Raw genomic sequence first — 13,598 nt, 5'->3', positions numbered from 1 at the left:
CGTTCTCGAAGCGCTGCCAGACAGAGAAAAGTGCCGGGGAAAGAAGAAGGAGCAGATGATTCTGGCGTGCTTTCTACCTCCTTCCCTCTTCTACCGGTCCCGAAAGGTTGGGAGAGGCAAGCAGCAGCTGGAGGCTGGGACAGTGGGACTGGCCCGAATAACCAAACGGAGGACACAGATCTCTCCGCGAGCCGGAGGTCGGTAGTTCTCGAAGACGGAATAACTCGATTGCAGGCAGCTCTCGAGGTCGTAAGAGAGAGTAGAGACGCTCTCCGTCGCGAGTGTCAGGAGGTTCGGAGACGGGAAGAGTCAGGGCGACAGGAGACGGATAGGCTGCGCCTGCAGTGCCTCAAACTCCAGGAGGCTGCGAGGGACATGCATAGACGCCTTGGTGACATTCGTTCAGACTTTGCTGTGGCGGAGACCGAGACGAAGAAAGTCAGAGAAGAGCTGCAAAGAGTTCGGGAAGAACTTCGCCATGAGAGAGAAGAGAGAACGAAGTGCATCGAACAGGTTGCCACACAGGAAGGAAAGATTAGTAGTCTGCAAAGAGAGAGAGAAGAAGGGAGACGGAGATTAGAGGCTGCCGAACAGCAGAGAGAGAGTCTGATGCGTTCCCTGCGTCTGCTGACGGAGAGGGAGGAGAATAGCTCCTTGGCTCGAGAAGAAGAAAGCACAGGAGACGCGAGGAGGAAGAATGAGGTCGCGTTCCAAGTTCTTGAAGAACAATTTACTGTTATGGATCGCGAATTACGTAGAGCTGTAGAGGAGAGAGATCATTTCCGTGCCAAGTACCACAGCACTCAAGAGGCGCTACATGCAGCCCAGCATCACGAACAGCAAGTTCGGGCTCAACTGGAGAAAGAGGCGAGAGCCCTGCCGTCTGCGTCAATGGCTGTGCTCAGTAAGAACTCCGTTCCTGGTTTTTCCACGGGGAAGGGTGTACTCTGTAGTAGTGAAGGGCAAGGCCAGCAAGAAGCGCATCAGAAGAGAGAACGAGCTCAAGAGGAGGTGATGCGTCTTCAGAAAGAACTCGACGCCGCAGTTCACTTGAGAGATTTGCATGCGAAGCGATGTGATGTTTTCAAGGAGAAGTTGAGTAGCCAAACAGATCAAATGCGAGAGATGCAGCTGGAAATAGAACAGCTGTGTTCACGGGTTGACGAATTAGGCCGCGCCCACGGATTCAAAGAGGTGTCGCTGACAACGGAGAGGCAACTGACCGCACAGCTCAGAGAACGCTGCGAAGATCTGGAGAAGGAAATTGCAGAACTTCGAAGGAAACGAAGGCTGTCAGAAGCAGACGCACGCGACGGACAGAAGATTTTGAGAGAGACCGAAAGTGCACTGCATTCCACGCGCCGCCAGTTACAGGAAGTATTGAAGGAGAGAGAAGCTTTACGAGAAGAAGTTCTCCAGAAAGAAGAGGAGTTGCACCTAGCGACTTTAGGGATGCAAGACAAAGACCAGAAACTTCAGCAGGTTGAAAAGGAAGTGGCACAAAACCGAAGGCAGACGGAGGAAGCAGAGGCAGAGAAAGAGATGGTGAAGAGTCTCGAGAGGCAGAACACAGCTCTCAGGGAGGAACTGAATAACAGAGTCAAACTTAATGGAGTGCTTGAAGAAAAGCTGCACGGCTTGGAACAAGTTTTGGAGAAGCATAAGGAACAGATTCAATTGCACCTGCAGCGAGAGGCCGAAGAAGCGAAAATGAGAGAAGACCTGAGGAGGCAGAAGGAAAGAGCTGAACATGTGCTGCAGCAGAAGGAGACGGAACTGAATGACGCTGAGCAACGCTTGCAGTTACTGCAGTCGGAGAAAACCGCTTTGCAGCGGAGCTCAGAAGAACGCGACAAACGCCTACAGCATCTTCAAGAGGAGGTTGAAGAAGTCCTCCGTCAGAAAGCCCAAGCACTTCAGGCGCAGGAATCACGAGAAACTGAACTCCAAGAGAAAGTAAGGGAGACAGAAGAGTTTAAGTCGAGATTGGAAGACGGCCCCGATAAAGGATTGTTGTTGCGTGAAATTGAGCGACGCGAGGGGGACGTTCACAAACTAGAGACGCAACTGCAGACTCTTATCCTGCTGGTGAAAGACCGGGAAATCAAGCTGAAACATCTCCAGGGGGAGCGTGACACGCTTGTGGGACAGGCGGAGGAATTGAGAGACATGCTGAATGAAAAAGAAGTCCGCCTTCGCCGCGTGCAAGAAGAAACGCGAGCAATCAGTTCCGAAGCGGACGCGCTGCGTCGAGGACATGAAGAGTTTCAGGCAGCTGTTGAATCTCTCCAGGACCTCCTGTCGCAACGGGAGAGCGAGCTGGAGCGCTTGCAAGAGGAGCAGATTCAGCTGCAAGAGGAACTAGGAAGGAAGGAGGGGCAGCTTTGCCACGTGCAAGACGAAGCACGGACACTTCCAGCCAAGCTTGTGGAGATACAGCGCAGCTACGATACGCTGCAGAAGTCGCACCTGGAACTTCAGAGAGCCGTGAGCGAGAGAAACGAGGAGTTTGCCAGGCTGCAGACGGAGACGAGTCAAAGAACTACGAAGGAGAAAAAACTGCGCGAGTTACTAACAGCTAAAGACGAAGAGCTCCGACTGGCGGAGGAGAAGTTCAGTGAGACAAGGAGTGCCGAGCTGGAAGCCATTAGCCGACGACTCGTGGCGCTCGAAGCCAAATATAAAGCACTCCAAGAGTCTCAGATAGAGCGTGAGAGGCAGTCAGCACGACAGCAGAAGGAGCTATTAGCGGCGAGAGAAGAGGCGAAGACACTCAAAGAGTTGTTGACAGCAAAAGATACAGAGCTGGAACGCACTAGAAACGATCTCAGCGCTGTGCCGAGCCTCGCGAAAGAGCTTCAAGCCAAGGATGAAGAGGCGAGGCGCTTACTTGAGCAGCTTGGACACGGAGATGAGCGTCTCAGGTCTGCAGAGCAGCAAGCAGAGGCAGCGGCGTCTAAGCTGAAGGAAACGGCAAGGCGTTGCGAGCGCCTTGAAAAGGAGTGTCATGACCTACAAGGCGCTCTACAGGAACTCGAGACGCAACGGGAGAATACACTAGGGGAGTTGCATGCGTCTCACAAGGAAATCCAAAGACTAAAAGACGAGCTCACCCAGGTACGGCAAAGGCGTGAAAAGGCAAAGCCAAGCCTGACGAAAGAACAAGTTGAAGCGGTCGAGACATTAGGCGTAACGGAACAAGCAAGGCGGGAAGCGGAACAAGCAAGGCTGGAAGCGGAACGCGGTTTTCAGGTGTTGGAGAGGAGGTTGAAGGAGACCGAAGACCAAAGAAAAGCAGCAGTGGAGGCACGAGCGCGGGAACTTGACCGACTCGAAGCAGAACTGAAAGAACAAAAAGATTCTCACGATCGAATTCTTGACGAACTGAAGGAGAAGCAGGAGCTCTGTGGGGTTTTGCAGAAGAAACTGCAGGAATTGTTGTCTCAACGTGGTGCTGCGGAGGAGGCTCATGACCGCATTCTATCGGCGCTTCGGGAGCAAGAGCATATTTCTCGAGATCTTGAAAAGCAACTGAGGGAAACAAACCGATGGTGGAGGGAAGGACTCCAGCGCGCGCATGCATCTCTTCAAGCTGCCGTTGCTATTCCTCTACCTGTTGCTTCAGAGAATAACGTCGTAGCTGACACCGGAGGGGCGGAGGGAGAGCTTACAGTGAAGCCTGTGTCCGAAAGAGAGGATTCATCAATATCTCCACAGCAAAACCCACCAGAAGCCATTTCAGTCGGGGCCGATCGAGGTAGCACTCTTGTTGATGAGCTGATAGCTCAATTAGAGCAGCTGAGGAAGGAAAGAAAGGCAGTAGCACGTGCACTCCGGGCAAGAGAGGACGAAATTGAAGCGACCCGAAGTACCCTTGACAACACAGCTGAGCACGTGAAGGAGCTGCAAGAAGCTCTACGCCGTGCCGACACAATTCGTAGAGAAGCTGTTGAGCAGGAGGAGCACCAGGCCCTGCAGTTGGGGAGGGTCAGGGCGGAACTTGCTGCCGCGCAGGCAGATATCTCTGAGAGGCGAAAGACGATTAGTCGTTTACACGAAAAACTCCAGGAAGGGAACAAGCGCTGCAGGAGTCTTGAGGAACAGTTCCAGGCGTTCTTAGAGGAGAAACGCGCCTTAGCAGTTACTGCAGGCATAGTTTCTGAGCGCGCCATTGAGGCGGCAATGGCGGAGAAGGAAAGAGAGATACAGAGACTCGAGGTGGAAGTGACTGAGTTGCGCGCGCAGGCAGCTGTATACAAAACTGAAAAGGAGGCGCGCGAGGAAGACCTGAAAGCCGTAGCCGATCGAGTTCAGCAGATGATTTCTGAACGGGAACAGGCGGTTGCAGAATCATCGAAAGTTGCCCGAGAAAAGAGACAGTTAGAGCACTGGACTCTGCAAGCAGAAGCCAGAGAATCTCACTTGCAGGCTGAGTGCTTCAAGTTACGTCGAGCCATTGATGAGTTAGCTGAGCAGCAAGCCCTAGCACAAAGCACTTGCGGAGGGTTAGAAGAAGAGAAGAAAGAACTCGAAACAAGGATCTTGGAGATCTCTAAGGAAAAGGACGCAGTCCAGAAGGAGAAAGAGCAGGCAGACGATTTGGCACGACAATTGCGAGAACAGATTCGCGAGCTCGAAGCGTCAATAGACCAAAAAGAGAAGAAGGTCAGGGAGGAAGAAGGACGAACGAGGGCTTTGGAATCAAAATGTGGGGAGCTCCAAAAGAATTTAAATTCGCTGAGAACGACAGAGACACGGAGGGGAGAAGCAGAAAAGAAGGCTAAAGAGCTAGAAGAATTACTTCGGTTAGAAAAGAGTAAAGTGAGAGTTCTTGAAGAAGATATTAAGTTGAGAGCGCAAGCAGCTGATAGACAGAATCATGTTAGAGAGCTGGATATGGAAGACAAAATTAGGCAGCTTGAAGAAGAGCACAGACGGGCTGAAAGCCAGAGAGCTCGGGAGGTCGACGAAGAGAGACGACGCATTCAGGATGAGTGGAGTCAACTAAGGAAGCTCCAAGATGAATTAGAACGGGCTAGAGAGAATCTTGAGGAACGCAAAAGACAAAGTGACACCGAGAAAAGGAGGGAAGTCTCGCTTTGGGAGAAAGACTCTGCTTCTCCAACTCAAACTTTACAGCCTCAGAAAGGACAAACGGAGACAGAGCGGGTAGTCGGACAACACCAAGAGTCTGAGTATAATGCATTGATGCAAGAATTACGAAGCAAGGAAGCCCAATACCGCGGTGAAATTGAGTCTCTCCGCAACCAGGAAAGCAAAGTGAACGAGGAAAACAGTCGCCTTCGACGCCGGCTAAATTTGCTTGAGGATCAGCTGGACTCAGCCCAGGGCGCGATCGGGGAGCTGAAAGCGGCAGTGGCAGCTACAGAAGAAAGAAGAGCGGAAGAAGAAGAAAAAGCTGCGCAACGATCCTTGAAAGAAGCAGCAGATGCTCGGCTTCGGCTGGAGAAGAAACGCAGATATTTAAAAGAAAAGCTGGAAGAGACAGAGGGAGAACTGAGCCGTCAGAGAGAGCTCAACGCAGCGACAGAATCTAAGCTTCAAGCACTTCAAGCAACCATGGGCGAAATCCAGAGAACACTCAGGAAACGGGAGGAAGAACTGGCTTCAACGATCGCGACTGTGCGCGGCCGGGATAGTCAACTGGCAAGAGTAGAAAAGGAAATGGCTGTGCTCCGCCGCGCAGCAACAGATGCGGAGACGAATCTTGCCAAACTTGCAGAGGCGAAAAGGGAGCTCGAGCAGAAAAATGCAGCGTTGACTGAGCAGCTAAAGGAGCAGCGAGAGGCGATGCAGCGAAGAGATGAGGACAGGGACAGTAGCATGCTGCGTGAAAGACTGAAAGCGAGTCAGCGGGCGGAGGAAGAAAAGCAAAGAAGAGTTACGTTGGAAGTGGAACTGAGAGAGCTAAGGGAGAGATGTGAGGAGCTTGAACAAGAAAGAAGACAGAGGATGGTGCTTACGCAGCGCGAACAGCCAAGTCGACAGGAACTCACAGCTGAATCGCAGGAGTGGAGGCAAGAGTCGGACCGAGCTGTAACAGAAGACTCCGTCGTCCCTTCTGCGTCGCCTCACACTCTAGATTCCCGAGACGCTGAGATACTGCGACTGAAAACGAGCCTGAGTGGAATGTCGAGGGAAAACGAAGACATCCGGCTCTCTCTAAAGCGAGCTGAATCCGGCATTGCGCGTCTTCGTGAGGAGCTAGCCACAAAGCAATATCAAATCGCACAGCTAGAGAAACACCTGGAAGAGAAGACACAGCGGTGCTCACTCCACGACTGCCAAGGAGATGGAGGCGAGAACGAGACAGGCGGAAGGCACAAGGAGGGACAAGTTGTAGGGGAAGGAGAAACGAAACAGACAGAAAGAGCAGCGAGAGAAGCTGCAGCAAGAGTTAAGACCCTGGAGCAGAGGGTACATGCAGCCAGTATAAGAGAAGAAAAGCTGAGACGTGAACTTGAGGACTCTAATAGACGGACAAAGCGATTACAAAGGGCTCTCGACGAGGCTCTGAACACCTGTGAAGACATAAAGAATAGTCATGAGGAAGCCAAGCGTCTGTGGAGCGTAGAAAGGAGAAATCTGCTGGAGACAATGAAAGAGGCAGACGAAGAAGGAAAAGAGCTGGCCGTGTTAAAGTGAGGCAGTACTCAGCTCCTTTCGTTGAACCTCCACCACCCTACTGCCTGCCGAACTTTGACGAAGCATTCTCTGCATATTTACATTGAGAGCCGTGTAATTTCTATTCCCTCTGACTGTATGTTTATACTAAAATTACGTAAGCTTCCGAGCTGTGATCTCTACCAGTCGCCTAGCTACTAATGTTGTTTTATCTGCACCGCAAGTACGAGTGCCATTTCCCTTCAAATGTCTTTCGTTAATGTTTCAGGGAAGCATGCACTGCCCTGGAGAGAGAGAACGCGGTCTTCCAAAGGGAGCTCGATCGCCAGGCCGTTGACCTCAGCGCACTGCAAGCTAAAGTTCTTCGTCTCACAGACCACAACGAGCAACTCCAGGTGGGTGGTGGCTTTGTATAGTCTCATGCGGTTTCATTCGAACCGGTATTTTTTTTCTCTTCTACTGTCTCTTTTTTTCTCTCGCTGGAGCTATAGATACCTCCTCAGCCAGAGAAACGTTGAGTCACGTGTGCTTAAACCATTCCAGACCCAGGTACACGACTGCATAGCACGAGCACGACAAGGGGCCACTGCGGCGAGTGGATTTTTGTACAGTTCTGGAGGGGCGAATTGCAGTGTCAACGAGGCACCCGACTTCTCGATCGTTGCCCCGTCAGCTGCCGAAGGTGCTCTCTCGTGTTTTAGCTGCAGTTCTTGTCAACACGAACCAAGACACCGGTCTCATGCAGGTACCCAAGCACTCGTTCTCGATGACACGTGGTGGTGGAGGATCATCGACATCCGATTCCCTACCCCAGATAGACTGTTTTACACCGGCATAGCATTTGTTTCTCTATTGTAGGCTGAGCTGGTCAAGCAGACCGATGCTGCCAGTGCCGTGACGCCTCTTCAGCGCGAAGTTGCACAGCTACAGGACGAGTTAGCGATGAGAGAAGAAGCAAGCCGTGAAGTCTCCAAAGACTTGGAAGTTTATCGCCTGAAGACAAGAGAGCTCGAAACGGAAGTAGCGGATTTGTGGAGACAGATCGCTGGCGAACGGGAAGAAAAGGAGAAGCTAGAAGATGCGAACGTTCTTCTAGCAAGCCACGGAAATGCCGGACAGAAACTCAGATACGCAGGCGTTCTCAAGAAGCAGGTAAGACAAGGAAGGGTGATCGGTCGAACCGGCAGTATTTGGCAGGTGCTCGAAATTCTAAAATCTACGACGTGTAGATTATACACCTTTGCTTTGAAGATGCGCGTGAGATGCCTTTCGAAAGGAGGCCAGTCTTTTTCCATTCTTAACTCAGCTACACAAAGTACCCCCCAAGACAGAACACTCGGTGCTCGTGCTCTTCGTCGTTGCGCTCTGGTGCCGAACCCGCTTAACCGCTTGCGTTTCGTTTTTTTTTCCTGCTTTCATCGGGTTCTTTTCTGGGGTTGCTCTGGGTGCCTCAATCAGGAGAGACGACCGGTAGTGTGAGGGTGTCTTCGAAGTGCTGCCTGAGATTAGATATCGCACGGGGAGCACGCTTGGCTACTGAATACTTTTCCAGAAGTCCGCGTCCAACACTTGCGCTCTCCGGTCTCTCTCCGGTTCTCTTTCTTTTTCTGCCAGTTCCGCTATAAAACCACAAAGCATGTTTACAGGCTGACTCGATCCATAGCGTGAGAACACCGGTTCCTTCTGTTCCCCTATCTCTTAATCGGTGTGTCTTCTCTTTTTTGTGTGTCTTTACCTTGGTTCAGCTGTCGGCAGAGCGCTTGGCCCGCTTGCGCCTGCAACGGGAGTTCAATAAGCTGCGAGTGGAAACATTCAGTCTTCGCCCTTTGGTGCGTCTTCTTGCTGGCGAGAGCCTCAGCCCTGGCGTAGCTTTCGGCGGAGGAGAAGTGGAGCCGCGACTTGAAACCGTAGGAAAATCTGGCCTCGCGGGGTCTGTCTCAATCATGGCTGCGAGCAAGGACACTGCCAGCGTTATTCTAGCCGCCTCCAGAGGCCGTCGGTCCGCAGGTACGCATAGCTCGACCCCGGGTAGTCCCCCGCGTTCAAACGAGACATGCACGACTGCATGAGGCTAGTTGTAGGCCGCGTACTGATGCAGTGATGAATCTAAAGTTGACGCTGTCAAGCATCCTGGCGGTGCTGTGGTCAGAACATGCTGTATGTTTCAATCGACCTACACTGTTCTGACACATGCCGCACGCGCCAACATCGGTTAGCTGCTTACGAATTCACAACCTCGATGACTTGTCTGTGTTATGTTTCCGCACACGTGTCTAATACAGGCTAGACCGCTTTAACCGAGTTTTTTGTTTTTTTTCGAGCAGGAGGTCTGTGTTACTTTTCTTGGTGTGATCCTAGTGAAGCTGCCCTAAGTTCCTTGCCTTGAGTTGAGCAACGTTTGCACCCTCGTCGTCTACGGCATCGCGGAAAGTGTGAAGGCGTTGCGCCTAGTTCGAATGTAGCTCCAAGACAATTGAGAATGCGTTTGAACGCAAAGGATTTGTGATACGCGACCCGTGGTCATGAAACAACTATTTGGGTTTCCAAGCAAATTTCTGAATGCCCCCGATCGTGTGTGTTTAGGAATCTGGACTGGCCGTATGTGCGCGCGTGTTCCCTTGTCAGGCTCTTCACGCATTGGTTTCCGCCGTCCCTCTGCTCGCCACCGCCCTCCCGCGCGGCTTCCTCGGTTCTTAGGCCGGTCATTGAGCCTGAGTGTTCGATCGCTTGGCCGGTCCGTTTCTTCTTCTCGCCCTTGTCCTCCCCCCCTCGATATTCGTGCGAGAGACAGCGTGTCTCCGGCATCAGCAGCCACGCAGCTCCGTGTGCTACACCGCAGCTTCTCCTTCGTGATAGCCCAGTTTACCGGCGTGTTGGCTCTTCTCCAAGACGTCTTGCAAGACGACGGTCTCGTCGAGCACCTCGCTTCAGCTCTCCCAGGTATGCCCCGGCAAGAGAAAACTTGGGTACACAAAACTTCTGAAAAAAAGACGCCTCAAGAAAGATAGGAGCGGCTGGCGAAACCAACGTGTCAGAACACTCCGCTTCGTTTTCCGATTCCTGCGGCACTCATCCCTCTGCCCTTTTGGGGGGTCAGGAGACGGCGACTTCTCACTCTGGCTCGGGCAGGCTAGCTTCTTTCAGATTTTTCTGTACGAGCCTCTCTGATACTGTCTGTTTCTGCACGGGGGCTGGTCGGTTCTCAAGTACGCGTGCGTGCGCCGTTCGTGGAGGGTACACGTCTTACCCGCTGACAAAAGAAACTGGGACACAGATCGAAGTCAGAAGAGACCACAGAAAAGTATGATTGTTCCGACGAACACTTGGACTATCATCGGGAGTTTTCTTTGATAAGTGCTGATTTTGCTCGTGTCTATTTGGTCTCCTGTCATTCAGCTTTTACTCCCTTGCCTCCTACCCGGCCGCTGCCTCCATGGCCAGACTCGGCTTCTCAACGGTTCGGGCACACCGGAGCTCCACGGCTTGCCGCAGATGTCGACTCCGGCGACGACGCACCCCCGGGGCTCTCGTTGAGCCAGCTGGAACTTCCTCCTTCCTCCCCTGCCGTTCCGTCGTACGCTGCAGCTCTAGGATTCTGGCATCAGGTGTCTCTTCCAGGAGGGAATGGTCCGTCTTCTTTTCTACAGCTGAAAGTTCTTTCTGCCAGGGACACAGCAGGCACGACTGTCTCAAGTCTTTCTCGTTGCTATGCGCGGGACAGAAGCTCGTCGGCTCCAGTGTCGATAGTGGAACTTGTAGGGCGAAATTAACGGTAGCTAGTATTCGAGAGTTTATAAACGGTCCACAAGAGGGAAAAGCCTAACCATCCTTAGTGAATGTGTAAAAGGGCCGCCGCCGCGTGCGGCCTCTCATGGCGATACCTCTAGAGCCCTGCTCCGGTATCGGTCTCTCTAGGCGACGATGTCTATCGCTGACTTGCACCAAAACACCTCAAGCTGTTGTCTTTTCTCTCGGAGGCCTCGCAGTTGCGACGTCTTGAGTCAGACCGAGTTACTCACTCTACACGGTTATGTAGTAAGGACCTATACCGCAGATCTACCAAACTACGATGTTTCGATCACAAAAAGTATCACTCCTTCTGGCATGAAAAGGCTGCCCGGTCTCTCCTGGATTCATACGTTTTTTTTCAGGAGAGGAGTGGGCAGCAGCGCTTGCTGAAACAGAGCGGAAGCAGTTTTTCTCCCGACTTTCTGAAGTGAAGGCAGAACTCCGGAAAAAGTTGAGGGAAAGGACTTCAGTGGCGTGTCGTGTCCCGTCCAGTCTCACACAGGGCCTTCCAGCGGCTTGCAGTTCGCCCCTTCTCCGGTCGCAGCTGCCTTTTGAAAGGGGGAGGCCTCGGGGGGACTCGGCTTCGGACGGGAGAAATAAGGCACCGACGTTGGTAGGTAACAGGGAGAGCAGCTCTCCGCTGCCGCTGAGGAATGCTGTACAGACAAATGCCCTCTCGCCAGAATCTAGTAGGGGTTCCGTGTGCGTCTTGTCTTCTAGCTTGGGCGGTCCCCCCTCACATAAAGGTGTTGGGAAACCCGTGCGAAATCCCGGGTCGATTGCCGTCAAGCGACGAACGGCACGGAGTGCGCCAGAGCAGCTGCGTACTGCACAAGAAGCTGGTAGAATGGATACTAGCTCTTCTTCGTTGCAAGGCATTAAAGAAGCAGAAGAGGCTCACCCTCGTCATCACGGACTGGCAGGAAACCAGGAAACTAATGGAAAGAAGACATCTTTGTCTTTTCTTTCGGGAGACAGAGAAGATTCTCCTGACAGACAACCGGGAGCGAGGATACGACGGTTTGAGCCTCGATCGTCTCTGTCCCTCTCCCCTTCCACGACACCCGAGAGTTCAGTGTTGCGACTCAGTCCAAGGCGCCTTTCACTTTTCGTGGGAGAGGGAGGTGTAGCAACTCCCACCCGGCGTCAGGAGTTAGCAGGAGATAGGACGGACAACCGGAATCGGAGCTTGTCTGATCCTCAGTTGGGTGACTCGTCTGCTTTTTCCCAGTACAGACAAGACGGGCTTGGCGAAGCGAGCAGGCGAAGCTTGGCAGAGACCTCCACTTACTCCTCTTGTGCTTCGTCGTTGTCTTCGTCTCGTTTTCCGAGTCCAGAAAACACATGGAACGGCTGTGGCGAGGCAGCAAAGGAGGCTTGATCAGACAAGTGCGTAACCATTTGCGGTCCCTTTCCAGCCCGAATAGACATTCCAGTTGCCCGACGTTCCACTGCGTGATGTGCTAAGCTCAGGTACCAACCGGCAACAGCTTGCGGTGTTTTCGTTTGAGGTGTTCTTCACCTCTGGAAGAGGCTCAGTTCCTCTCCGTTCTGTTGTGACAAAAAATCCTTTTTAGACAGAGTGTTTCAAGCAGGCTCGTGGTGTGACAACTGCAGCACGGAGTAACTCGACAGGACCTCGAGTAAACTGAAACCGTTCAGCACGACAACCAGGCAGCTGTGTTGCATGCCTACTGTGCCTCCGCGCTGCACGCACGTCACATGACGGGTGTCCGGTCTTTTCATCATTCCCCCAGGTTATGGCGCGTGTCAAAGGGTGGGAGTGCCATGAGTCAGGGTGACGGTCTATTCTCAAAGCGGTGCCTTTTTCTCCGGTGTGGTGTCGTACTCCATGTTTCTGAGGCGGCAATGAAAAAGGCAGACAGCCGACCATCAGTCAACTGGAGGACTACTGGTTACCCATAGCAGGCTACCTTAGCCAGTCATTTGCTGAGCTTGTCACTTTCTGAAACTTGTTCTCTGCAACTTTTGGAGACTGGCATAACTTGACACAGATAGGGGGACGTACACCCTGCGGAGCTTTCGGATACGGCGTACCAGGTTTGCTTTTTCTTCCTAGAACCGAATTTTCGTCAGTTTACAAACCGAGCTCCCGCTATACAGTGGCATGTTCACGGGGGCCTACTTGAGCAGTGATAGCCCTGCATTTATCTAAGATTGACAGCCTTTTCTTCTTGATGCGGGTGAGCGGGTAAGATGCGTCCGTCCCTAAAAGCCTTTCATATGTACTTGCACGGCGTTTTCGACGGCCGCGACAGTACCAGACCCTCTGTCGAAGCTCAGGCAATTCCCGAGTAGGGCTACTATCTTTCTCTTCAGACCTCTCTCCCTGTCCCTACCCTCGCGGCCCTACCTCACCTCTGTGTTCCCTTCAGTTACTTCCGTATGACATTGGGCGTCATCAGGCGTCGGCGTCTGTGTGAGTTGATGAGGAACTCTTCGCAGCTGTGTTCGCCTTAAAAGTCCGCTGGCCAGAACAGACGCAGGCAATGACTACACGAGTCTTCCAGAGATTGGATGGAGAGCTTTCGCAACCGATGAACAGGCACATAAGCTTTCAAACGCACGCCCTTCCTCACCCCGTAGGGTCTGGGCAGGCCAGTTGTGCGGTCAGCGGACATCACTTTCACCTTGATGTCTCGAGCTACTGCCAGACTCACAAACCAGCCCACCGGGTACTCGGGAACGTCCTTCTGAAGTGTCAGCAGTGTTACAACTCTACAGACGTTCCCGCCGAACTATGCAAAGCTACTAACAGGCGCGTCCAGTCCGGCATGGGAAGACACTCCAGTGCGCGCCAGTAAAAGTGGTCCTCCCACATCACAATCAGGCTCCGTGTCCGCCTGGATTCCTATCTACCGTGAGCAGCAGAAAGAGCGACCGAGTGCGCACAGACACAGACGGGCGCTGAACTGCACTCTAAGCTCGACTGACACTCCCTCCCCGAAACGCGCCGAAGGCACAGGAAAGCAGGACAGAAATCCGTGCGAGCGTGTGTCTAGCCTTCCGTACTACCGTGGGAGTTCTCGGTCATCAGGAACCGTGTCGTTTCTGCCCGTTCTGTGTGTATGCTCATAAAAGCTTCACGCCGGTGCTTACACTATTGCCGGTCGGGGCTGTTGTAAGCACCGGCGTGAAGCTTT

The 13,598-nt window shown here is 52.7% G+C and overlaps 1 protein-coding gene across 1 annotated transcript; it reads left to right on the top strand.

Annotated features, from left to right (window-relative positions):
- CSUI_007919 (surface antigen repeat-containing protein) lies at positions 1–12,239 on the top strand (the record flags this gene model as incomplete). The annotated part of the gene is made up of 7 exons (XM_068068062.1): positions 1–6,662; positions 6,914–7,040; positions 7,504–7,797; positions 8,391–8,652; positions 9,271–9,585; positions 10,042–10,272; positions 10,797–12,239. Coding segments are annotated over 7 exons (8,910 nt in total), but the record flags the coding sequence as incomplete, so codon positions are not given.
- Between the last annotated feature and the right edge of the window lie 1,359 nt (positions 12,240–13,598).

This window comes from Cystoisospora suis (genome assembly GCF_002600585.1).
Source record: "Cystoisospora suis strain Wien I chromosome Unknown contig_4304, whole genome shotgun sequence".
Lineage (NCBI taxonomy): Eukaryota > Apicomplexa > Conoidasida > Eucoccidiorida > Sarcocystidae > Cystoisospora > Cystoisospora suis.
Note: the sequence above shows the minus strand (reverse complement) of the source record. Positions and strands in the feature narration are given on the sequence as shown.